Source organism: Callospermophilus lateralis, chromosome 9 (assembly GCF_048772815.1).
Source record: "Callospermophilus lateralis isolate mCalLat2 chromosome 9, mCalLat2.hap1, whole genome shotgun sequence".
In the NCBI taxonomy this organism is placed as follows: domain Eukaryota; kingdom Metazoa; phylum Chordata; class Mammalia; order Rodentia; family Sciuridae; genus Callospermophilus; species Callospermophilus lateralis.
This window is the reverse complement of record NC_135313.1, coordinates 26,151,529-26,177,196: the sequence shown is the minus strand read 5'-3', so window position 1 is coordinate 26,177,196 and position 25,668 is coordinate 26,151,529. Positions and strand designations below refer to the sequence as shown.

Genomic DNA, 25,668 nt, shown 5'->3' with positions numbered 1-25,668 from the left:
GGGCTTCCCATGTCTCTACCCACCAAGAGTAACCCACACCAGACAAGTGTGCTCATATTTTGTTTGTTTGTTTCAGAGCCAAACTCTATCCTTAAACAGTGGGAGATTTCAACATCAGCATCCTTCTTTCCGGAAGGGTCCCTCTTATCTCTCTTTCATGAGGTTGATTACATTTTCCCTTCAAGGCAGATCTTTGGTTTCTCTGTGTAGAGTTATGAAATTACAAATTTCTGTTTTAAATCAAACACAATTCTTTGCTCTCAGAATTTCACAAAGCTAGGTCCTCCATATTTGAGCAGTATCATTCTTTCTTCTCTCCTCCTATCCATCTACCTACTTACCATTTATTGAACAATCATTCTTGTGCCTCTATTATGTACCAACCATAAATAATCTCAATGTTTGAAAGTAGAGGAAAGCAAATAACATAGATCCTGTTCTAGTCCTGATGAATACAAAATCAAAGCATTATGTTTATGTTAATAACAATAGACATTTTTAAAATAAATACTGTTGAGTTAGTTCCAGCCTAGGTGTTCACTGAAAATCCCTCATTATCATATAAGTATACATCTCCATTATTGCTTTTAATCATTTATCTTGTGTTTTTATTAAAAGTAGACATTTAATTTCTTATATGTTTGTATGTGTGGGATTACTTTTTTCCTTTTTCTTCATACTTTGGTTTATTTTGTACCTTTTTTGTTTGTTTGTTTGTTTATTTGTTTGTTTTCTTTCATGGCTAGAATTCTACCTTGTCAAAGATTCCTGCTTCACAGGGTAGCACAAAGTCCCCAAGATACAGCTCAGCTTGCCCTAGCACGACCAAAAGGGCTACATTTTCTGACAGTTTTTTAATACAGCCCACCTCAGCAGGCTCCACAGACCGTTTGCCACACTCAGAATCAGGGAACAAGGTAAGGCAGCAAGTCAATAAAAGGTGCAGAAAGGAATAAATTGGGAAGATTATATGACATAACTCAGGAAATGTGTGAAGCAAAGATGTAAAATTTTTAAGTATTTGACATATAAATGGTAGATCCTATTAAATACAATTGAAATATTGTAATAAATGGCTTACTAGTAAAACAAAAATGTTCCTTTTTCTAAATATAATGTCCATTATTATTTATTATTTATTTGATTATCTTATAAAAATTAAATATAAACTGACAAAGCAAAATTCAATCTATTACATGTAATATGACATGTGATAGACAATGTTATATATTCTAATAACAACAAACTGTGTCATATGGAATATAGTAGACTGTTTAGACTTACCACCAGACACATTAGGGTTTAATATCCCCTCTGAAAACTGTGAACTTTGTGATTTTGAAAAAAAAAAAATTACATTAACTCATTAAACCTGTTCCCTTAGCTTTAATATGTGCATAATATTTTGTGATGAAAATGAAACCATAAATAGATGTGATATGCTAGAGTTCCTGTCTTATATGTGCACAATATATGGTGGTGGTCTTTCTTGGGAATATTATGCATTCCATACCTTCTGCCAGTCCTTTCGAATTTTATCATGCTAAAGAAGATTTTTCAGTAAAATTAGCAACTTACTGAAGATTGCTTGAGTAAATTTGTTTTAGACATATTATCTTTTAGAACTTGAACTTGACATTAGTTTTTAGAGTTAACTCCAAAATAACTTATTTTCATAAAACATCTGGACAAATATGAACTCTTTTAGTTTTAAAGTAGAAATGCTTATGTGGGATTTGATAGTGCATACTAAAAAGAAATAGATCTATCAGTACAGCAGAAAAATAACCCAAATGATGTAATCACTTCTCATAATTAAAATAAAAATTCCCAAGAAGGCAATGTCTGTTTTTTCCCAAATCAGGATGGAGTAACCAAGAGCCCAGAAAAGCGCTCTTCTCTCCCAAGACCTTCCTCCATTCTGCCTCCTCGCCGAGGAGTATCAGGAGACAGAGATGAGAATTCCTTCTCTCTCAACAGTTCCATCTCCTCTTCAGCGCGGCGGACCACTAGTAGGTTTATTTTGGGTTTGGCTTTCTTTTCAATCATTTAAAAAATATCCTTTAAGTAAAAAAAAGCTTACTGTGTATTTATATTTTACAGTGTTCAAATAAACATGCATTAAGAACAGATGATCTTTGTCCTAAGAATTAGAAAATTCTTGCTTATAGATGGTTCCAAAATACCTGAGTGAAGACAATTGATAGAGAAAATATGAACTAATTAGCTTCTTATCTATTAACTAATATTGAGATAAAGTCATTCTTCTAAGAATATTGTTTCAAATTTAGGGGGAAAAAAAGAGAAAATTCTAAAGAAGTAATTAAAAGAGGGGTTGGGGTTGTAACTCAGTGGCAGAGTGCTTGCCTAGCCTGTGTGAGGCACTGGGTTTGATCCTCAGCACCACATAAAAATAAATAAAATAAAGGTACTGTATCCATCTACAATTTTAAAAATATTTTTTAAAGTAATAATAATAAAGAAGTAATTAAGAGAGAAAAACAGCAGGGATTTTAAAAATATACATCTATATGGACTAAACACTCATTAGAATTCCAAGTCCTAAAATTTAAGTGGAAAGTCAAAAATCAAAACCCACAATCTTGCTCAATTTATTAAGAATTTGTATTCCAAATGAACAGTAAACATAGCATGTTCTGTGCCAATAGCTGCAATTCCTTTCAATTGACAGCACAGGATGACAATTATAACAACTTATGTAATGCCCAATCATTACATACTTACAGGTTATAGCAAAGCGTGGACTCAAATTATTTTCCTAAACATTTTTCTATTACAACAACAACAAAAAAAGCTGCCATTTACTAAACACATATAGATGCAAGGCTCCTAAGATAAATTTTTACTCAAATTAGTTAACAATGCTAATGGTTAGGTATTAATAATCTCAATTCAAATGATAAGAAAACTGACCTTATAGGGAAGATATCTTGCCTAATGCTACACAGCTAGTAAATGGTTGAATTTGGTCTTCAGTCCACTAGTAACTTCACAACTTGTCCTCTTAATGTTGTCTCATTGTTTTTTTGAGGAAATAATATTAGATAATGCTCTGTAGAATCACTTGAATCATCTCTCTGTCATTTTGATACCATTATAAAATGGTAGAGATTGCTACCACCATCACATTATAGTTGATTTCACCACTTGCTTTATTAAATATTTAATAGTAATTGGCCAATTTCAAATTTTATTATTTTGCATGAAATGTTTTTGCCTACAATAGAACAATTGTGTCCAACACCATTTAGTTTCATGAAGTATTAGCATCCTTTGAAATCTTTGTTACATTTTGACCTCACCAGAACTCTTTTTTACCATAGCAAAAATTAATTATTCAAATAATAAACTAGCAGGAAGGGCATTTAAGTGTTTGTAATGTCCAGGGAAGAGACTGTTATTCCAAATATCTGAAGTTGAGATTGTGCATCAACAGCAGCTTCAAGGATGATGAGACAAGACAAGGCACGAAGTACTCCCTAAAGGAGCATCTTGAATGCTTGTATGTGTTGCCATGGAAGCAAAATGGCACTTTCTTCATAAATCTACTTCCTCAAACCACTGTGCTCTGCCTTTTAAAATATATCCCCATATACATTGCTTTTTTAAATGTTCTGAACCAGTGCTGTTTTGAATTTCTAGTTTCATTTGTGTTCACATGCATATTTAGTAATAAATATTATTGTATTACTTCATTGTAGTATTTGGTAATAAGCATAGCTGATACCCTGATAATCTAAGGACATTGGGCCTATCTTAACTCTACATAGCAATAGCAAAAAAAGGAAAGGAGTAAACTAATAAAATGCAACTGAGCTCAACTTAAAGCAAAGAAATTCATCTCCAAAGATCCCGTGTAATTAACAGTGCAGGATTATTGATTTGACTATAAGCTATCAAACTAGTGATGAAAGCAGAGGAGAAAAATACCACCAGACACTAGGCTCACTGTGACTACATTCTTGGAACAACCAAGTTTTCTAGAGATCAATAGATTTTTTTTTTTAGTATGAAGCACTGAGATAAGTTTCCTTACAAAGGGAATAAATGATGTACTTGAACAATGTCTGATAGCTTTCAATAAATGCAAAATTCACAGTGCTCCTCCACATAAGCTGAGGGAGAGACCTTGAAACATGATTCTGTGAACATCTTTCTAAACAGGCTAAATCTATGTGATATAGATACCAACTTCTATGTTTTATATATACCCAGATCTCAGAAAGAATCTACTAAAGGAATGAATGGTCACCCATGCCCTTCAGAATCTTCAGTTAACAGGAATCCGCATACCAAGTTAATTGTGCACTCTGTTTCCAGCTAAAGGCAGCCTATATGCCTTAACAACCATAAAAGTAGAAAATGGTTTTTTGACACATGAACTCTTAACTATCTGTGGGACAAAGGATGTCTTGAGAACTTTCTAATGCTGTGGTTTGTTGTGTATTAATACAGGGTCAGAGCCAATTCGCAGAGCAGGGAAAAGTGGCACCTCAACACCCACTACCCCTGGATCAACTGCCATCACTCCTGGCACCCCACCAAGCTACTCTTCACGCACCCCAGGCACTCCTGGAACCCCCAGCTACCCCAGAACTCCTCACACACCAGGAACCCCCAAGTCTGCCATTCTGGTGCCCAGTGAGAAGAAAGTCGCCATCATTCGCACTCCTCCCAAATCTCCTGCCACTCCCAAGCAGCTTCGGCTTATTAACCAACCACTGCCAGACCTGAAGAATGTCAAATCCAAAATCGGATCAACAGACAACATCAAATACCAGCCTAAAGGGGGGCAGGTAAGAATTGCATGGACACATATTTGCTGCCAGAAATAAAATCCCATTCATTATTATATCACTTTCCTCAGGTTATGAACTTACAGTTCTTAAAATGCACAGGAGTTGGAGGTGTTACAGAGTTACTGATTATATTTTATTGCTGAGTCTGGGCCTTTCTGAGAGAGCTAGCTTATAAAATATAATGAAAATCACATGATACATCTTTTTCTTCTGGTCACTATTGGATAACAATTGGTTTAACCATATAGAATATTTTAGTTGATTACCTAACCTAATAGATCTTTCCTGAGTGTATCTTTATGGCTTTGTGGATTTAAACTTAAGAGATTGAAGTTACTACTCTTCACCACCTCCTCCTCCTCCTCCTCCTTCTTTTGTTCTTTTTAGATATACATGACAGAGTGTATTTTGACATATACCTATATGGAGTATAACTTATTAGGATCCCATTCTTGTGGTTGTACATGGTGTGGAGTTTCACTGGTGTAGTATTCAGATATGAACATAGGAAATGAAGTTACATTTCTGATATGGATTTGAGTTTTTTATTTTGGATCCTGACCATGAGCTCATCTTACTATCTTTCAGTGATTCCAATTGAATCTCTTTCCTTTTTCCCCAAGGATTTTCTATGATATCTTTTACCATTTTCTTATGTTTCCTCCAAATTCAGAGCATGGTTCACCCACTTACTTCTCTGCCTAATATTGCCTACGTATTAACAAAGGCCAGGTATTTCCATTGATAATGAATAGACAGCTCTATATAATCCTTATGAATAAAATTATAACATTGGAACTTCTACTTAAAATTAACTGTATTGAATAGTGTTTTTAGCATGTTAAACCAGAGGGTTTGACTGGAATTTTATAGCTCCTACTTTATAGAATGACTAGAAAGAAAATCGATGGTAGGGCTCCATAGAAATTATCAGGATAATATGTTAAAGACTTTTATTATCCAATTGAGCATCTATAAATGCATAGTTAAAGAAAAGCTATCAGCATGTTATTCCCAATTATCATAGAGTATTTCAATGAAAATTGGCCTATCCAGAAACATTGAGAAAGGCACAGTGTTATGATTTGGATCTGGAATGTCCTTCAAAAGCTCATGTGTTGAAGGTTTCATCCCCAATACAGCAATGTCCAGAGGGAAGTGATTTGATCATGAGAGTTCTAACCTCATCATTGGATTGGCCTGTTTGATGGATGAATAATAATTTAAATGGACTACTGGGAGGTGGAGGAAACTGTGTGCAGGTGCAGCATGTTTGGAGGAAGTAGATCATTGAGGGCATGTCCTCAGGGACTATGTCTTGTCCCTGGCCCATTCTTTTCTCTATGCTTTTTGATTGTTGTGAGCTGAGCAACTTTTGTCTGCCATGCCCTTCTACCATGATGTTCTTCCTTACCTCAAGCCCAAAGCAATGGAGCCAGATGACCATGGACTGACCTCTGGAACTGTGAGCCAAAATAAACTTTCCCTTATTTAAGTTGTTTGTTAGGAATTTTGGTCACAGCAATGAAAAGGGGAGCTTTCTGCGGGAGCCAGATTTTGTAATAGCAATGTGTGGGAACCCATTAATTTCCCCAATCCAGAAACTTTATTATTTTCCACCAATATGAACATTTATTGCTCTTCTGTATGTGTAGGTCTTGTGCTGATAGCCCTTTAGCTTTTTGTTGAAGCCCAATTTTCAATTACTAGAGAGGCTGTGCTTATTGGTTCAGTTCAATGATGCCAACCAATGCCTAATGGAATAGATAAATTAGTTGAAGATATGATGAGCTTTATAGAACTCAATAAAATTAATCTTGTCAGCTGAAAAAAAATCATTTTATTGGAAAGAACATATGCAGTCATAGTTTCACTGTAGATAATATGGTTCATTTAACTCAAGTTATAGATAAAACTATATTAAGTGTACTAATTTAAAACTATCTCTATTTAGTTAGCTCCTCAATCTACATTAATTCTAAATTTTCAACTAATATTAGCTTTTTAAGAATAAAGATACTTGGATTAAATAGCTATATGATAAGAACTATCTCTAAACATGTAGTTTTTAAGAAATTAGGCAACAATTGGATGAATGCCTTTTACCTTTCCTATGAATTAGCTTTTTTAGAAGTACTTTGAGATATGTGGAATAATCCTATGTGTTTTGTTGCTTTTTCACCCTGTCAGCTTGTGAAAATCAATATTTAAAATGCACAACTTATGCACCTTTGTAATAATTGAACATTATAAATGAAGTCATTTCACAGCGGTTGTTTTCATTTACTGCTCATTGTCTAGATCATGATCTTTTCAAGGCCATGTCTGTGGTTTGACCGATTACTTTGTAAACTATATATTTTTGCTTCTTTCATAACCATAGTCAGCCATCCTCAGGTCAGTGAGGCTAACCAGAGTGGTTAGAAACATACTTCTGTTTAAGGAAAGAGCAATGACCAACTTTTATGTAAAGATACATCCTTATGTAAAGATTCTTCCCAGTGTTGCTCTAGCTTTGGAAAAAAAAAACTCTGTAGATAAATCCATTAGACTAGAACCTAGGAAAAATATTATTACGTTCTAGAAAAAAAAAAACAGTCTGGTTTCTCTCTTTCAATTCTTATGGATTCACTGAATTAATTAAAAGATGTTAGAGGTCAAAGATATTCATCTCCTAATTCAACCCTCACATTTTACAGAGTAAGAAACAGAAGTCTTCACGTTACCCACACCTTGCATGGATAACTTTTAATATCTTTTCATGGCTGAGCTACAAAGTCAGAGACTAATTTTTATTTAATGAATAATTAATCACCAATCTGTAAAAGTATGTAATTTTAGATACCTTAGTCATTTTTATTTGCTGTAACTTTTGTTACATGACATGGAAATGGCAGTTTTATTTAACAGCACCTCCTGTGCAGGTTTTTGTAATCATGTGATGGAATTTTGAGGCTTCTGAACTTTAATGATATTTTAATGAAATAACAATGCAAATAATGTTATATTGATACTCTAAGGAAATATATGTTGTATTGGTATACTACATAAATTTGAAAAGTATGTTGATTTTTTTTCATATTTCATATTTGTTATATACCAATACAGCATCTATTTAACCATTTATTCAACAAGGATAACCTCAAAATTCTATTATATGATTGAAAAATAAAAACCTTGGCACAGAAAGCTCTTTTAAATTACTATTTTCACATGCTGTGACAAAAATTACAGCAAACAAAAATGACTAAGGTATATAAAATTATATGTTCTATAGATAAGTGATTAAATATTCATTAAATACAATGAAAGAACAAATGAACTACTGTGCACCATGTTATGTTGTAGATAACTGGGAATACAGCAGTAAACAAAGCAGTCAAAAATTCCTGACATTCTTGCCTTCATGGAATTAATGATCTAGGAGGAAATGCAAACAAAGAAAAATAATGTCAGAAAAATATGTTAAAAAGTGTAGACAGGAAAAAACACAAAGCTAAGGAAGAGGCTTGGGATATGTTGAGGGGAAATTGCATTTCTGATAGTATGGCTAGGAAATGCCTGAGCAAGTGATATTTGAATGGAAACTCGAAGGAAGTGAAGGAATAAACCACTTGGTAACTCAGGAAAAAGTGTTTCAGGTGGGAAAACCATAAATGCAAAGGCCCTGAGGTAGAAGCGAGCCTAGAATGTTCTGGAACAGCAAGGACATCAGTATAACTGATGCAGCATGGATCTTTGAGAGTAGAAAGCTCACACTACTTTAAACTCTTAAATGCAGGATTCTACTAAGTATGACAATATTTTTCCATTACAAATCATCAAAAAAACATGCAGTTAGGTATTCTAGGAGTCTATAAATGCTTGTGCCACAAAATGGAAGCTAAAGCTGTTTTTTTTTTTTTTTTAAAGCAGTATTTCTGAAACAGGAGCTTAAATTGGAGAAGAGGGAGTGATAAAGAAGGAAAGAAAAAATACAATCAGTGAAATATAGACTAGAATTTTTTTGTATTTTCTTTAAAAGTTTTAGGCATTATCCTCAGACACATGTAGGGCTTTTACATGCTAATTGAATAGTTTATTTTTAATTTTATATTCAAGTAAGAAAACAGAATTAATTCTGGAGGCACATATTACATTATAGCAAAACAAGATATTTACCTATTACATTAAATCATGAGTTACCACTGGGAATACCTACTGTGTGATACTATTAACATATAGACACATTTATAAACTTTAAGACAAAAAGATTGTCTGTTTTTATTCACGTGTCTGTTCTTTCACCAAGCTTTACCAAGACCACTGGGTGCCCTATGACAAAGGGGGAATGGGAAACGTCAGGCATGGTCCCTGCCATCTAGGCAAACTGGAAGGTTTTTGTTTTGTCTTGTTTTCTGTTCTCCCCTATTGTCTTGCCCTTATTTAATTTTAAGATCTTTCCAAGCCAATTCTTTTCATCTCCTTAGGGCTACAATAGTGCTAAAGAAGAGGATTAATATGAAGTTTAAAATCTTGTCAGTCAACCCAGCATGGAAAAGAAAGAAAAAAAGGGCTTGTCACTGAAAATTCCTTACATTATATTGACAGAGTTTATTTTACTTATTGTTTTATAGTTTATCAAATTCATTTATCTCAAAATGGGGTCTATAAGCTTACTAAACAGTAAGAGAGATTTGTTCTTTCTTGCACATCATTTTTTTTTTTTTTTGTCTTCCTATCCTTTCCAAGAGTGACCCCATTTTAGGGGGTAGTTTTTATAAAGAAACAATTAAACAGAGGTAGAAAAACAGTATAGTGACTGATCATTTCAATAGAATTATCATGATAAAATCCTGCTAGAGTCACCAAGGAATATCCAGAAGGTAACTACAATGTTCTTTTCTAGCATGGTGGAAGATCAGATAGAATTAGTAAAAGTTTAAATAATTCAGATTAATTTTCAATTGCTTTAACCCATACAACTATTAACTTATACAACTTTTCAAGCTTATATGAGCATTATGTGAATGAAAAGTCAATCAATCATGCAAGTGAATTACCAACATTTGGATAAAACCCATGAGTCTAAAATCCTTTTTTGCCAGCCACCTCTTGGAATTACTGATTAGGCTGCCCCTAGAAGGATGATCTGTTAGACTCAACTTGGAATGTGGGCATTCTAGACAGAGATAACTTAAAAAAAAAAAACATGGGGATGAAGTACAAAATGTAAATAAGACCCTTAAAGTATGAAATGGAATGTAGTCTGGACAAAATACAAAGTATAAAGAGTATAACAGGAAAGAAGATCCCAAAACTCAAAGCTGCTGAGAATTCTGGTTGCCACACTAAGAAGTTTTGATGCACTAATAAGCAATGAGGAGTTTAGAGGAATTTGAGTACTGAAGAGCTTTAAGAAGATGATCCAGTTGATTGATATATTATTTTCTTCTGTTGTGAAGTGTGCAGAAGAAAAGATCATCATACTCTTCCAAGTCACTCCATTTCATGTTAATAATGCAAGTAGATTTTTAGTTGAAATAAATTGAGAAAGATTAAAATGTGGTTTAGAGATATTCTTGAGTAATTGTTATTCCATTTTTTTCTTGCATACCATGAGTGTAGAAAATTTGTTTGTCAAATAGAAGTTTGCTATATTTTTTCCTAGATAATCTCCAAGATGTTAAAATGATTTTTGCTTGACATAGGCTTGTAAGGGAAAAAAAGGGGGTTTTCTGAACTGAAAATTCCTTCTCAAAAGACTATATTTTTATTTAGACCCATCCATAAAACCCAGAAAGTTAAAACTCAGCTCTTTGATTTTAAAAGACTGATGAAATATGGCTCTTTCATAGCAGCCACTTATGTTTCTATTCCATGGAATGACTTCTGAAAACTCTTGTTATTTGTGGGATTAATGCTAAGGTATCAATTATTTTTAAATGACCCAAGAGATCTTTGGCGAGAAGTAATTTGTAATTTTTCTAAGACATAAATAAGAGTCATAAGGAATAAGTCATAAGGAATAAGATCTAAGTTGTCAAACTAGAGCTTAAATCTTGGTAAATATCAAGTGTCCTCTGTCCAAAGTGGTTTTGTTTCCCTCCCCTCAACCATTAAGCAAGTTGTTGAATGAAAGTCTAAATGGACCATTTATATTTATTCTGTCATCCTTTGCCTTTAGATAAAATAATTCACTATTAAGTTATTGCAATATAGGAGTTCATAAAACGTTTGCCGTTAATGCACATCTGAAGTCTACTTCACACTACAGGATGAGCATACATAGGCTGAGAAAGTCTGTCACCAAAAAAGGGCAGCTAGTTGTGTCCCAGGAAAATATATAACTCTCTAGAAAATCTGGGGGAAATTAACAAAACTTAGCTTTTAAGTTTCAGGATTTTAGGATTCTAAATCATTTTTAAATAATGCTGGCAGTGTGATGCTTTGGGATTGAATCATTAGTTTTGGAAATCATAAAAGTTGTCAAACAATTGATTAAATGTTAAAGTCAAAACAGATTTATGCAACTGAATTTGGAATTTCCATGTTTGCAATAAGTGAATCTGATTTAGTGTTTGGCTTTGGATCACTTAGTAATGAGTCACTTGATTGGTACTCTCATGATTTCTAAATTAAAATTTATAAATGAAATATAAAATACTTTGTTTTCTCCAAGGCTTAGTGAAATGGCTCACACGAACTGTTTCATTTACAAAATAACTAGTTACTCATGGAGAATATTAAAGTATTATTATTAGATTTAATAAATCAATAATTATTTGTTTCCTGAAAAGAATTTGTCTATGATGTTTTAAATGCAATGGTTTGTATTGGTCTAAAACTATCTGCATCTGCAGTTTAAGTGAAACTTTTACAATACAACACTTACAATGTTAGATGTGGACTCTGTGATGTCCCCCACATATTTTAAGTTAAAAATTTTACCTTGCCCTAGAGAATACCCTAGTCATCTTGTCTTCTGAATTCAAATTTTGACAAGAGGCCCTTCCCTTAGGCTGCTAATGAGAGCTGTCAATGAAATTTCTCTGTAAGGGACAAGCTGTCTCGTCCATGTTAGACACGCACTGTGATTTCAGCTTTGCCTAGTTAAAAATAGTCAGAATTCAATGTCCTTTTGAATTTAAAGTCTTTTCTGCAAATTCCAAGAGATGTGTTAATATTCTTGGAGATGGCTGTACATCTAGTGAATTTGTTTTTTGTTTTTTTAATAGGAAGCTAAACTTTTTCCTAAAGTGTCAAAGATGTGATTTCTCTTTAGTTGTAGAGCGGGAGAAGAGAAGTAGCAGTAGCCAAAAACAAAACAAAACAAACAAGTAATAACAATAACAACTTTTCTTTTCATGTTTATCTATCCTTCAAAACATGCAGAATTCAAAAGACACATGTAAAAAGCCACAAGATCACAGCTTTGTACATTATATTACACCGGAACAATGTCTTTCCAGGTCTGGATCTGCTACTGTCTTCAAAATACATGCATATTCTGAAAATAAAAATAAAGTACCTCACCTCTAATCTGCTGGGCCCACCCACAGCCTGGACTATGTATGACCCAATACAACACAGCTAACCAATGGGCCTTCGTTTCCTTACCTCTGGAAGTGGAAATGCTTCCATGAGGTCATCTATTGGTGATGATTGTTCTTGAGCAGTTGCCAGAAAGGGGACTCCCAGGAGGGCATGGAGCCAAAAATTATAAGAGAATTGTATAGTCCTTTTTAACAGAGCAAGCCAGGAGTCTCTTTGTTGACCCAGGCTTTTTCCTCCAGGGCAAATGAGAACCCTGAAATCTTGACCTGCAGCCATGAGCCAGACCAATTGTGAGAGTGTGGATGAACAGATCAGGCAAGTCCAGTGGAGGAGATGATTAACAGTTGTGATGGCTAACACCGTGGGACCACTGGCTTGTCCTCTAGGATCCTGGGCTGAACCACAATGGACTATATACCACTCAGACCCAATGATGCTGACAAGATTGGCTGCCTCCCTATCACAGACGATCCAAGTCTATACAAGTTTTCTTTTTCTGTCCCTCCAGTTTTTTCTAGATTATACCTGGGTACAACTGGAACATCTAAGGCTCTCTGGCATTTGTCCCTTGAGGGACAGAAAAAATAGGGGTTCATATTTACATGATTTAACTGCTCTTCTGTTCCATTGTTAGTTTTTTCTCCTAAATAAATATGTACATGAAGGGAGTCTGGGGCCTTTTGGGAGCTATACATTCCGGTTCTCTCTACCCAGCATCTTAAAAGAAAAAATGCACAATGAAGTTACATCCAATTCCTTTTAGGTTAGGATTTTAAACAAGAAGATCGATTTTAGCAAAGTTCAGTCAAGATGTGGTTCCAAGGATAACATCAAACATTCTGCTGGGGGCGGAAATGTAAGTAGAAGCTTCAATCAGAAAGCTGTCCTGATTGTGTGGAGCTACCTGCACAGCCGGCCCTCGGTTTCCTTTCCTGCCTCCCCCCAACACACTCCTCCCTCTCACTGCTGTGCACTTGTCACCTGGTGTGGTAGCTTGTTAGCCTTGCATCGTGGGTGATGATGGACTTCCCATCCTTTCCTGTAAGATCACCAGCGAATTTCTCACTTTGCATTGGTAAAGAAAACCTTGTCAGGATGCACATGGTTTTCCAGAGGATGGCAAATCCACTTTACTTACCAACTTGGTTTGCTGGCCTTTTTGTCTTCAAGGTATTTCCTCCTGCTGTCTCTATTTCCCTGAAAAAATCAGCTGGCTCATCCTTTTCCAGCTCCATTTAGATTACCCTTGAGACAAAGACTGAGAACACTTGAAAGTGCCCAAAGTATGTAATGTCAGCCTTCAGTCGTTCATTATTCATGAGAGCAAGGATATCATTTAGAATAATACAGAACTGGCAAAGCATGGTTCATCTATAATTCAGAGTGAAGGGATTCAAGTCTTAGTACACATTTATCTTGCTGGGATTTTCCCTCTTTCATTTAGTGGAAATAATGTTCTATGAAAGGAACTAAGACATGAACCCCTATTTTCTTAAGAGTGGTTGAGGCAGAGTAAAAGGAGTCAGACAAACTCAAGCTTTAAAAAAAAAACACGCATGTTTCTTCATAAAATAAGAATAACTTTTAAAAGGCAGATCATGCTAACTCTATTTTGATAGATCTTGTCATCTAAACTGCAGGCTCTCATAATCTGTGGTACAAGTAATTTACAGGGTATCAAATACAGAATCCTTAATAGTCTGATAACTCTTGGCTACTCATTCCTCAACGGGGCAGAAATGGAGTTGAGCAATGAGGAGGAAGAAATAAGTGTCTTCTTCAAGGAGCTGTTGCTGAGCATAAAAATATCATTACCATGGTAAATCCATAGGATTGTCTGCTGGGCTCCTTCAAGGATTCTGGTCTGAGCCTCAGGGTCAGTATTTACACTGATATGGTCACCCTCCTCCCTGTTTCCCTGACTGTAAATGAACAGCACATGGTGGTCACAGATGCAGCTCCAGTCCTAATAATTCCCTTAATGGTAACAGAAAATGGAGCATCTTACCTTGTATTGCAGTCACCGCTGGCCAAAACACAGTAGAAAAGGACAAATTAGGATAATTAAAGATCTTAAAGTGGGCCTGGGGTTGTGGCTCAGTGGTAGAATGCTTACCTAGCATGTGTGAGGCACTGGGTTTGATTCTCAGCACCACATATAAAAAAATAAAATGAAGTCCATTGACAACTAAAAAATAAATTTAAAAAAAGATATTAAAATAAGTTGGAGCCTCAAACCTCCAAAACAATAGTCTTAAACTTCCCTCTAGAAAAGAAGCACTTGTTTAAATATGCAGATACTCTGAGCTCATCCCTTCCTGTCTTAGTATTTCCCACATACTCCTGATGCAAATGGACAATGGATCACTTGCAGCAGCACTGCTTCAAATATTGGAAGAGGAAACATTTTCAATAAAAGATAAAAAGAAAAAAGATGTTGCCATCATTTTATAACTTGTTGTGATAGAAAAAGTCCATTTAGCCAAGATATGGCAATTTTGTAATTGTAAAAGTTTAGGAAAGCACATTGAGAACCTTCTTCTTGTATCTTAAACCTTTAATGACAATTTTTGTAACTGTGAGCAGTGTTGGTCACTTCTATGTAAAAAGCACTTTATAAAAAAATAATGCATCACTTCTCTTGGCTCTTTGCTTTTGGAAAGGTTTAATATGGTATAATTTCGCTCTCTGATTGGAAGCTGGCCTTATTAATACAGATATTTCTATGCTTTTATGGCATGATCTGTTTTCTATTAATAAAACCTTCTGTTCCAGGATTTTCATTCATTTGGGTTCTCTTCTTTCCAGTCCAAACATGGGGGAAAACATATGGAAAGTATGTTTTCCTGTGTGTGTGTGTTTATTTGTAAGCATATACCTCAATTTGGATTTCTGGATATGCCATTGCATGTGGTAAATGTGCATATTTCCAGATTTTTTGTATGAGTTTGGGGTTTTTCCATGTCTAAAACTATTTTAAGTGTGTTTTATGTGATTCACACAGGTACAAATTGTCACCAAGAAGATAGACTTAAGCCATGTGACATCCAAATGTGGCTCTCTGAAGAATATTCGCCACAGACCAGGTAAATGAATCATTTTTTAGTACTTTGAGAAATATCTAATTAGATTCAGGAAATTGGCAAGCAATTTTTTTTTTGTTCTTGTGAAACATCTAATTTGAAGGATATTTCAAAATCCTGATATTTTATGCTTTTATTGAGAGAAACTTAAGTTAAAAATTTCAAGGCATCTTCATTTGAGACAAGTGAACCCAATTACCATTAATAGGCCACATGTCATAGAACAGGTTAAGAGCTAAAAGGTGCATAGATGCATGGGTCTCTGTGTTCAGCATGCTTATTGGAGACCTTTCAAAACATATAGTCTGAAATACTCTCAGTTATGAATTCATACATAGTAAGATTGACTCCAAAAGCAGTATTTCCAAACATTTTTTTATGAAATTGTTTGCCTACATTCTGTAAAATAAGAACTGTCCTTAGCACAACCAAAGAAACTTATGTATCTGATGAATTTCCCACATCCTTTAACTGGTCGATCAAAACTATGAATCCTCAGCACAGTGCACTGCTTCTCCAACTTATTTGACCATAGACCCCATTTCAGTGTTCTGAAATATCTTTTAGGATTACTGCTCTAAAGTAGAATTTATATACATACCTGCTTTTCAAGGGTGGGGGTCACCCTTTGATGTGTAAGTCTAACATAATATGAGTTGTTTTCTCTGAGTATCATATATATTTTTGCTAAATTCTGCTTCCATGTGTGTAATAATGGATATCTGCCAAGTGTGTGATTTTATTGAAAATATCTTGATACAATTTGTATTGGATTATGTAAGGACAAAAGGAAAGTAATTGGTTGTAACCATCCACATTTGGCATCTTAACTTCTAAACCAGGTAATAGATTATTTCCATTAATCATTGTCTCAAATCAGAAACAAGGTATAAACGTTAACTGAGCTGACAGACTCAGAAAGTCTGGGGCTGTATGTTTTCTCTCATATGTGGGAGCTAAAGAGGAACAAGGGAAGAAAGGTGGGAGTTCTCATGAAAATTGAAGAGAGATCAGTGTAGTAGAGGAAAGGAACCAGGCAGGTCGGGCAGAGGGGAGGAAAAGGAGAAATACTGGAAGATGATATTGGAAAAATTATATCATTATTTTGTGTATGTGTATGAATATGTAACAATGAATCCCATCTTTATTTATAACTATAATATACCAATAAAAATATGGAAAAAACATTTGGGCTGAATAAGACCTCTGGCCAGGAGAAGACTACAAAGAACTTATTGATTGAAATCAAAAATAGATAGAATAAGTTTCAAAATGTATAAAAACTTGGGAGATATCCAGAAACCAGGCTTCTTTCATTTTTGTCAAAAGGTGTTTATGAAGCAAGTCAAGGAGTTAGAAACTGGAATTAGCTTTTCTGCTGTTCATGAGACAGTAGGGACGTGTCCCATACTGCATATCTTCATAATTTCCCTTTCTATAAAACTGGAGTCTGTTAACACATAGTTGACTTTGTACTGCTCAGTCAATTTCTTGCAGAATACAAAATGGGCTCTTTCATTCTAGACAGTGAAGATAAAGTTAATTGAATTCACTTGGGGCTGGGATGCACAGAAAAATCTTACACAAATAAGCAAACCATATTCTATGTATGATTTATTGGTCATAAAAGACAATTGTCAGATACTCCCACCTATTTCTAAATCTGGCTCTTGGTTCTATTGTAATTGAGTCAGAAGACTAAATTCATAATGAAGTAATCCATGATGATCCTTAACAACAGCAAGCACTTTACCAAGTTCCTTTGAAATATGTGGTCTCTAAGGAGAAAGTAAAGCAAACAATTCCACACCTGGAGGCACAAATCGAAATATCTGCACTTCCCTTCTGAAACTTGATAAATATTTTAGTCTTTCACAATTACAGTTCCTCATGGGTGCCAGAGTTCTTCACAATCAAAGGATTAGATCTCTGAATTCAAATGTGTTTCTCTGATAGTCAAATAAGAATTTCCAGTGGGAAATCAACAGAATTAGACTACTCAAGTTTCCTTTTTAAAAAAATATATTTTGGGTCCATATTTGAATTTTATTTTTCTTTTCCTTTCAAAATTGAGTTTGAAAAAAATTAACAACAAAATTATGCTGAGACAATACATATTCAGAAAAGGAAGCTTGAGAGCAATTAATGTCAGAGACTATCAGAAAATATGAAAATTAATGTTTAGAATAACCAATAAAAAAAAAGAAAATATGAAAATAAGATCCCAAAGAGGTTGATCTTATGTCATTAAAAGCCCAACATCCTCCAGTGTCTATCCAAGATAATTAGTTTTTTATGAATCATTATGAATCATGCTAATCCCATCACAACCAACAAGTAGGATAAATATAGTCTAGCCCTAGGAGTGTTGGTGCACACCTATAATCCCAGCAGAAAACCTCAGTGAAGGGTAGAATGTGGCACTCTAACAATCAGCAGATCCTCGAGTCTCAGACTAGTTAGCATTAGAGGAAATGGCAAGGTAAAAACTCTGTTTCAGTATTATCAGATCAAAGTCAGGGTCAGATTGATCCTACGGCATCTGTCTAAGAATCTTAAGATCTTTTCTCCATGACTCCAAGTGCTAATTAAGGTGGCAAGGTCTTAAAGGTCATAAACAACTCAGCTCCTGACTTATTTCATTAATGAAGTTATCAATGTTGAAAACTTACAGATGAAGACAGTCATCTCAGTATTTATGGAGGATTGGTTCCAGGACCCCCTGAAGATATTCAGATCCATAGATGCTCAAATCCTTTATATAAAATGACATAGCATTGCATTTAACCTATGCAAATCCTTCTGTATATTTTAAATTATCTCAGAATTATAATCCCTGACACAATGTAAATGCTATGCAAATAGTTGTTATGCTACAACATATATATATATATATATATATATATATATATATATATATATATATATATATATATTTGTTATAGTATCATGTTGTAGTATTGTGTATCATACATATATCTAGGTTTGTAGCCTATACAATGTTGAGGTAAGTTCCTTCTATCCCTAGTTTATCTAGTGTTTAAAACATGGATGGGATGTGTGTGTGTGTGTGTGTGTGTGTGTGTGTATGTGTGTTAGTAGTCATATTGTTTAGGAGATTATAGGGCAAAAGTCTGTATGTGTTCAGTGCTGATGCAATTTTTTTCTCCGAAATAATTCAATCCAAGATTCAGGATCTGTGGATATCAAAGGCCAACTATATTTTGCCTGTATTTGTACCATTCTATTCTAAAAATTTTTTTGGATAAGTTGACTTGTTACCATAAGAATTTCAATTTAACTTTTTAAAATTGCAATTTAACTTTTTCCTCTAGAATTGAAAAACTGAGAGTTCAAAGTTTTTTGTTGTTGTTGTTGTGTTTTTTTGTTTTGTTTTGTTTTATGACACCAATAAGAAAACCTACACTGATTTTTTAAGGTAGACACAAGTAAAGAAGACAAGTATTAACATGTGAGGCAATTCATATAAGATAATAAGAAGGATATCATCACCTTTTTCATATGGGGAAAATAGTATGTACTATAAATTCTAAAAGATTCCTTTTACATTCCTTTCACTCTTAGAGGGATAGAAGAGGTAATAAGTTTGTAGTCTTCACTGGTCTATCTACTATAATCATTTGGGGTAAATAGTCATCACAATATAAGATTTAATTTTAGTAAGGCATTTAAAAATCTTTCTCCTCTCAAAGGTGGTGGACGTGTGAAAATTGAGAGTGTAAAACTGGATTTCAAAGAAAAAGCCCAAGCAAAAGTGGGATCACTTGACAACGCCCACCATGTACCTGGAGGTGGTAATGTCAAGGTAGGAAACAAAAACATGAATCAACCTTGTCTTAAAAAAAAAAAAAAGAAAGAAAGAAAGAAAGAAAGTTCTTGTGAAATAGGATTTGTCAAAATGGGTCCCAGATTGAAGACCTAGACAAATGACAGAGCTGGAAAGAAGTCACATTAGTATCAGCTCTGAAACACAGGGAGAGAGTCAGGGGCCAGTGAAGATGCTTGAGTTAATGAGAACTGATGCTTGTCTCAAACAGATTGACAGCCAAAAATTGAACTTCAGAGAGCACGCAAAGGCCCGAGTGGACCACGGGGCTGAGATCATTACGCAGTCCCCAGGCAGATCCAGCGTGGCATCACCCCGGCGACTCAGCAACGTCTCCTCATCTGGAAGCATCAACCTGCTGGAATCTCCTCAGCTTGCCACTTTGGCTGAGGATGTCACTGCGGCACTTGCTAAGCAGGGCTTATGAATACTTCTCATCTAGCACTGGAGTCATAATATTTAGGCATGAGCTCTTGGCAGGAGTGGGCTCTGAGCAGGTGTTATATCCATTCTTTACAAACCATAAGATAAATAATCTCATCCCCAAACTGTAGTAATTGTTACAATTTTATAAAAAAAAATGAATAGTATATGCAGAAATTGACCTGATTTCCATTTGCAACAGGAACATACTGGCTTTACATGGGTTCAATTGGCAGTTATTTTCGCTCTGCTCTGTTTTGCATGGAGTATTATTATTATTTTAAAAGTTGCATTTTTACCTTTCATGTGCCTGAAGGCTATCCACTACATTCTGAAAGGCCTTGTTAAAAATCCAAGCTGCTCATTTCAATGTTCTGTTTCTGGGCGAAAAGATAAAAACTGCCCATTGTAACTTATTTCAGGTTAAATTAAATCAAGAAGTCTGATTGCAGGAAGGGAAGAGCATGTAAGAAATACGTTTTTTTAAAGTGTTATTTTGTATAAATGGGAAGAAAGATGCAATTAAGTTATTAACATTTGGGACCTGGATAATTATATCAGAGTATGTCAATCCAATAAATTATTTAACTAACTAAAAACTAGTTACAAAGCATTTGGGCTGTGGTTGAGGAAGTGGTGTAAAAGTGCATCTCTTAGGAATGACGCACTTTCATTAGGATGGACTCATGTCTGATTAGAATGTCAGTTGATTGGCTAGATTTGTGTCCACACTACCAGTTTCACACCCCCTTTCCATCTGTTTGATACAGTATTATAGATATAAATATATATATATTTCTCTGTGGCCATTTGTGATACTTCCTCATATACTTGAATATTATACTTCTTTATTCACAGTATCTGTGTCTCCTGCACCCTTTGGTGTTGCGATTTTAGGTATGTGAAAGTAGATGTTAGCAGGGTTCTCTTCCCTATTAAAAAAAATACATTAAAAAAGACAAAAAGTTTTAGCATGAAGTTGCTTTCTGTAACAACTCAAAGCTGTAACCCTGTTTTAGTGCCAGATACAAGTCTCTCCCGTGATGCTAGAAAAAATTATTTTTCTTTGCTTTCACCAACATGGAGTTTGTGGGGGTGGGTCCAGTTATACATAAAAGGGTTTACAGATTGTTGGTTTAGATTATGGATATATCTCATTTTTTAATCACAGAATAGTTTGGGTTTTATTCCTATAATCATTCATGAAACCAACTTCTTAAGATTTATTTTTCTTTTTTTCTTTCTATTTTTTTTTTCATTTGCTAAAGTTGAAAAAGAGTGGTAATTTGGGACATGTGTTCCCATTCTTTCAAATAGTACCTGCTTATTAAATTCTCAGACAGGAGGTGTTTGGTTTCCTTACCCAAAATAAAGATCCCCTGATCAGAAAGGAAAAATATTTTGAGAAGCTGTAGCTACGAAACATTTGAGACACAGATATCTAACTCAGTTTTTTCCAGAACTCCGACATTGTGCTCTGTAGAAGAACACAATGTGACTTAGTATTATTTATCAGTAGGTAACATTGTCTTAATTTTATATATAGTCTAGAAATCACAAGTGAATTAATTAGTCTACTTACAAATCATTCATCTTAGACTGACGAATAACAATGAAATAGTCCATGGCCTGAATAAGGCAAGGACTTATTATCCCAACTGGGATGGACAGTTTTTAGCATTTTACATGTTCTTTTTCTTGCTCAGGGCTGGTAGGCTGGATCTGAATGGTTGAAATAAAATATTCTTCTAGGTCTTTGATCTCTATATGTCAAATCAATTCCTGAATATAAAGGTTGCTTGCGATGATGGGCGTGGACTAGACAACAATGAGCATCATAGGCAAAAGGCCAAGGGAGGCAAAGACAGAGAGACACAGGTACCACTTTGTGACCTTTTGGACATGGCAACCTGACAGTCCCAAGGGACACTGGGAACAAACCTCACCATCCTTTCTCCACTAGGGTTTACACAGGCACACATGTCTTAAACCATTTATAAATCAGTTATTTTTTTAAAAACTTAGAAATCACTGAGTAGGTTTATGGATGTGTCTGTTTTCTGCCTAGTAATTGCTGTGAGATTTCATCAATCTGGGCAATTTATTCATCATGTTCCCTTGAAGTGCACCAGAAAAATAGGAGATGGAATCGTTGTGTGGAGACCAAGGGTATTTTCTTACATGTTTTGATACTGTTAGTTAGTGATTAAAGTTCTCTAGGAAAAAAATAAGTTAACAGCTGGTTAGAATAGTTTTAATGTTGAAAAAATTCTTTTCAAGCTACTTTAATGTTTTTTAAATAAAAGTTAAGACAAAGTAAATATGATTTATATATTAAAATTCATTTTCTTATAAATACATGTCCAAAATGACATATGTCCAAAATAAAAATTATACAAGATTAATAGATTTGGCATTAAAACAAATGTTTATTTCTAATCACAACAAAATTATAATACATCAATGCCCTTGTTTTGTCTGAAAATGTGATTCTTTCTTTATAAAGCTAACAAAAAGAGACTGAAAATTTGTGCCAGCAAGAGAGAGAAGCACAGAGTGAAAATGTCTTCTTATGGGACAATGGGGTGGAGCCCATCTTGCCTTCACTCTTAAGATAACGACTCAAATTAAGCTTTTTGAACACCACTTTTGTGGGGACACATACGCTGATCTAGAAATGAAAGCTGCTTAGTTCCATTTCTAGATCCTCTAATGCCAGTTTCTCTCTGGCTTTAGCCTTTGAGAACCTGTTTAAGAATACATAAGTAATCCAGAGTTCTAAAGAGTTAAAAGGCCATTTTCTCCAATGAACTCCCTCTCTCTGGGTCACCTGCAACTGAAAATTGGATACCTTGCAACAATGCAGGAATGATCCGAGTTCATGATGAGCTTCCAAGGCCATGTTCGTTTAGGAACCAACTCTCTCTGGATTCACCTGCTGAGTTCCAGCAGGGTGATGGGCTGAAGTCCCACCCATAAGTAAGACACCTTTGTGAGTTATGGCTGAAGAAGGCTGAAGCAACAGTATCATTAAAAAGGAGAATGTACAGATCATGCCCAGACTTCTCCATACACACACATAGAGTAATACAGCAGAACTGGGACCATCAGCCAAAATAAAAACAGTATGTCAGCATTATCAAAGAAATAATCTAAATGTTGATTCTGACACAGCTGTGATTATAGTTTTTCTCCTATTTTTCAATGCCAGAAGAAGGAAAGTAAACCATTTGTGGTCTAAGAAGCAAAGATAAAGTAGATTGACTTCACGGTTTAGGAAGGCAAATTCCAGGCATTCCTTCAAAGACTGCTGTGCTAAAATCAGCACTGATGTTTGTTTTTTCACACCTAGAAATTTTAGCCTGGGTGTGTAGATTTGAGGCCAAGTCCCTCAGCAGGAAAAAGACTATTTTCAAACTCAAAACTGTCAATCATAAAAGTCCACTTCAACTTTAGCAAAAAGAAAAAAAAATCAACAAAAAGTATACTTTGTATGCTGGGATTCCAAGGTTCCAACACACCACTACAAATCTGTGGGGGGTTTCTTTCTTCTGATAATTCTAGAGCCTGTTACCATAGAAAGGCATTTCTTCGATGGCTGGTTGTAGTTAGCTCATGTTTTTCAATCAAATTTGCAAATGTATTTGTTGCTGTATAGTGATTGTTTTGCAAAATAAAATTGCTTGTCACCTAATTGCTAGTTCAGTTTGTGTATGTGTCCTTATAGTAGGCAATTTTATAGTAACTCATGATTGATAAGAGAATTGGGTTGTGTTTTGTTTCTTTTGTTTTTTGTTTTTTTTTTAACCACAGAATGCCATTGGCAGTGACAGAAACTCAAATTAAATTAATTTAAGCATAAAGTTATTTCAAGTAACTGGCTAGATGGGTATATCCACCTCAGGCATGACTGGATCTAGGCACTCAAAAGACATTATCAGGAAACTTTCTGTTTTCATTCTTGGTTCTTCTTCTTCTTGTAATCTCTGGAGGGCACCCCTTCCATAATAGGCACCAGAAACTCCAGACTATTTTCCCAAAAAAAGCTTCTTTCTTGGGAGTGCTTAACAAAATGTGGGGTCTGAAAATCTTCAGACAATTTGGATTACCTGAAAATTTATGCTGATGGGTCACATAACAGACTCTTTCACAAGTGGTTAGAATGGAAGGAGATTAAGAAGAATATAAGAAGAAAATGTTCCCTCCAAAGTGAAGTCAGACAGCTAATGCCAGAAGGGAAAGGAATTGATCTATACCATATCAGCACATCCTATATATTACTATTCATCAGCCTCTAATCTCTTGTTACTCAAATCAAGTAGAAGCTTCAATTGTGAGTTTGTTAACCATGGAAATTCTCATCCCATGCCCAGTCAACATATAATATGCCCACAGCTGGGACATTTGCACATGAAAATATGAGAAGCACTGATCCCTGTTTAAGGATGTGCTTAAGGAGAAAACTCCATCACTACCCTCTAAGAGAAAAATATATCCTGAAGACTATTTCAGACAGTGTCACTACCTCTGATACCAAACAGTTTAGATACCAAGTACTACAAAGTTGTTACTGGAAACAGAAATTGGTGTTAGAGGTTTGCCAGGCCTCAAATATCCTAACTTAGCTAAAACCTGCCTCTCTTATCAACAGTCTCTTCACTTCCCATGGAGTCATCCTTTGGTCAGATTTGGGACAATCTATGCAAAATCATTGGGGTTTCTCTTTAATAATAATCTTTTTCTAGAATTAGCATCAATGTTATTATCCAAAGAGTCTTTAAAACCTGCAAGGGATTGAGAGAGACGTTTATTTGTCCAGTTGCATGAATCACAATAAAATTCTTGATTCCCCTTTTTATTAATTAACCAGGCAGAGATGATTTTCCTTGCCTTGAGAAGAGAGGAATAACTCAAATATAATGTAGGATGACAGAATAACGTTCTGGGTAGCTTGCAGGGAGAAACGTCTTCTCATTTATGAAGTGGCACGCACTTGTAGAACAGTGACCTAAATAATTCAGGGCTAGAGGGCTGTCCAAAGTACACAGTTGAGCAACCTAAAACTGTTTCCAAACACTAAATCCTTCACCAGTTTTCTTGAAGAAGTATCGGAGACATCCTTTCTTAAAGCTTCCTTTTGAACTCCCATATCTTTGCTAGAACAAATACAACTCAGCTACTCCCATTTCTGCTCTTGGGATTCCACTAAAATTTCCTGTCTAGGTCCTGAGTTGGGGTAGTAGATCTGCAGCCTCCAGATGTGCTTTGTTTGACCTGCAATGTTTTTTTGAACTCCAGAATTCACACTCACACATCCTCCATATTTGGATCTTTTTTTTGAAATGGTAACAGATTAGGCACCATTGGGCCTGCATTTGTGGCCACATGCCCTACTAGGCCTGTTTTTCTACCCAGCCCACTTTATTCTCTTTCCTATCGCTATGGGAACGGCACTGTAGACTTACAGTTTGTAACCCCTGAATGAGGCGCCTTGTCCTCTCCCTCCCGATTACTTCTAACAATCCCCCTAATCCTACAGCGAAATTAGAGAGGTCAGACTAGAATCTTTAGGGCAATGAGGACCCTGGGAAAAACCAGTATTTAATAGATTTGTCCCCATCACCAGGAAAAAAGAAAAAAGTCTTTAAGTAGTACCTTAATTTGACATTAGTGTCTGGTAATTCTCATGCCACCCATATTTATCATGAAATCAAGGTAAAAAGAAAAAATGTGGTGGAGTTGTTGCTCTGTTTCTCCCACCCTATGATAAAGAACTCATTGTCAAGTAAGAAATGGCAAATACTGTTCTACTCAGTTGGCTTGAACCTACTGAGGACTTGCCTATTACTTGTAGAAGCAACAAAACAAACAAAGGGCATGGAGGGGCATTGCTCTAACCTAGACAAGGGAGTGCTGTGTTCTTAACCCAGTACTGATCTTCAGGCACCAAACCCCTTAC

General features: G+C 35.1%; 1 protein-coding gene across 5 annotated transcripts in view; it reads left to right on the top strand.

Annotated features, from left to right (window-relative positions):
- The window catches only part of Map2 (microtubule associated protein 2), a 277,851-nt gene extending 254,448 nt beyond the window's left edge, over positions 1-23,403 (top strand). For 2 of the 5 annotated variants that reach the window (XM_076865590.2, XM_076865586.2), the window contains 5 exons: positions 1,865-2,012; positions 4,477-4,817; positions 15,361-15,442; positions 19,153-19,265; positions 19,498-23,403. In XM_076865590.2, the coding sequence (XP_076721705.1) occupies positions 1,865-2,012; positions 4,477-4,817; positions 15,361-15,442; positions 19,153-19,265; positions 19,498-19,713 (900 nt within the window). In that variant the 3' untranslated portion in view covers positions 19,714-23,403. Of the gene's footprint in view, positions 1-746; positions 918-1,864; positions 2,013-4,476; positions 4,818-13,119; positions 13,213-15,360; positions 15,443-19,152; positions 19,266-19,497 lie in introns of all 5 variants that reach the window. The other 3 variants (XM_076865587.2, XM_076865589.2, XM_076865588.2) reach the window with 3 other exon arrangements.
- Positions 23,404-25,668: the final 2,265 nt, after the last annotated feature.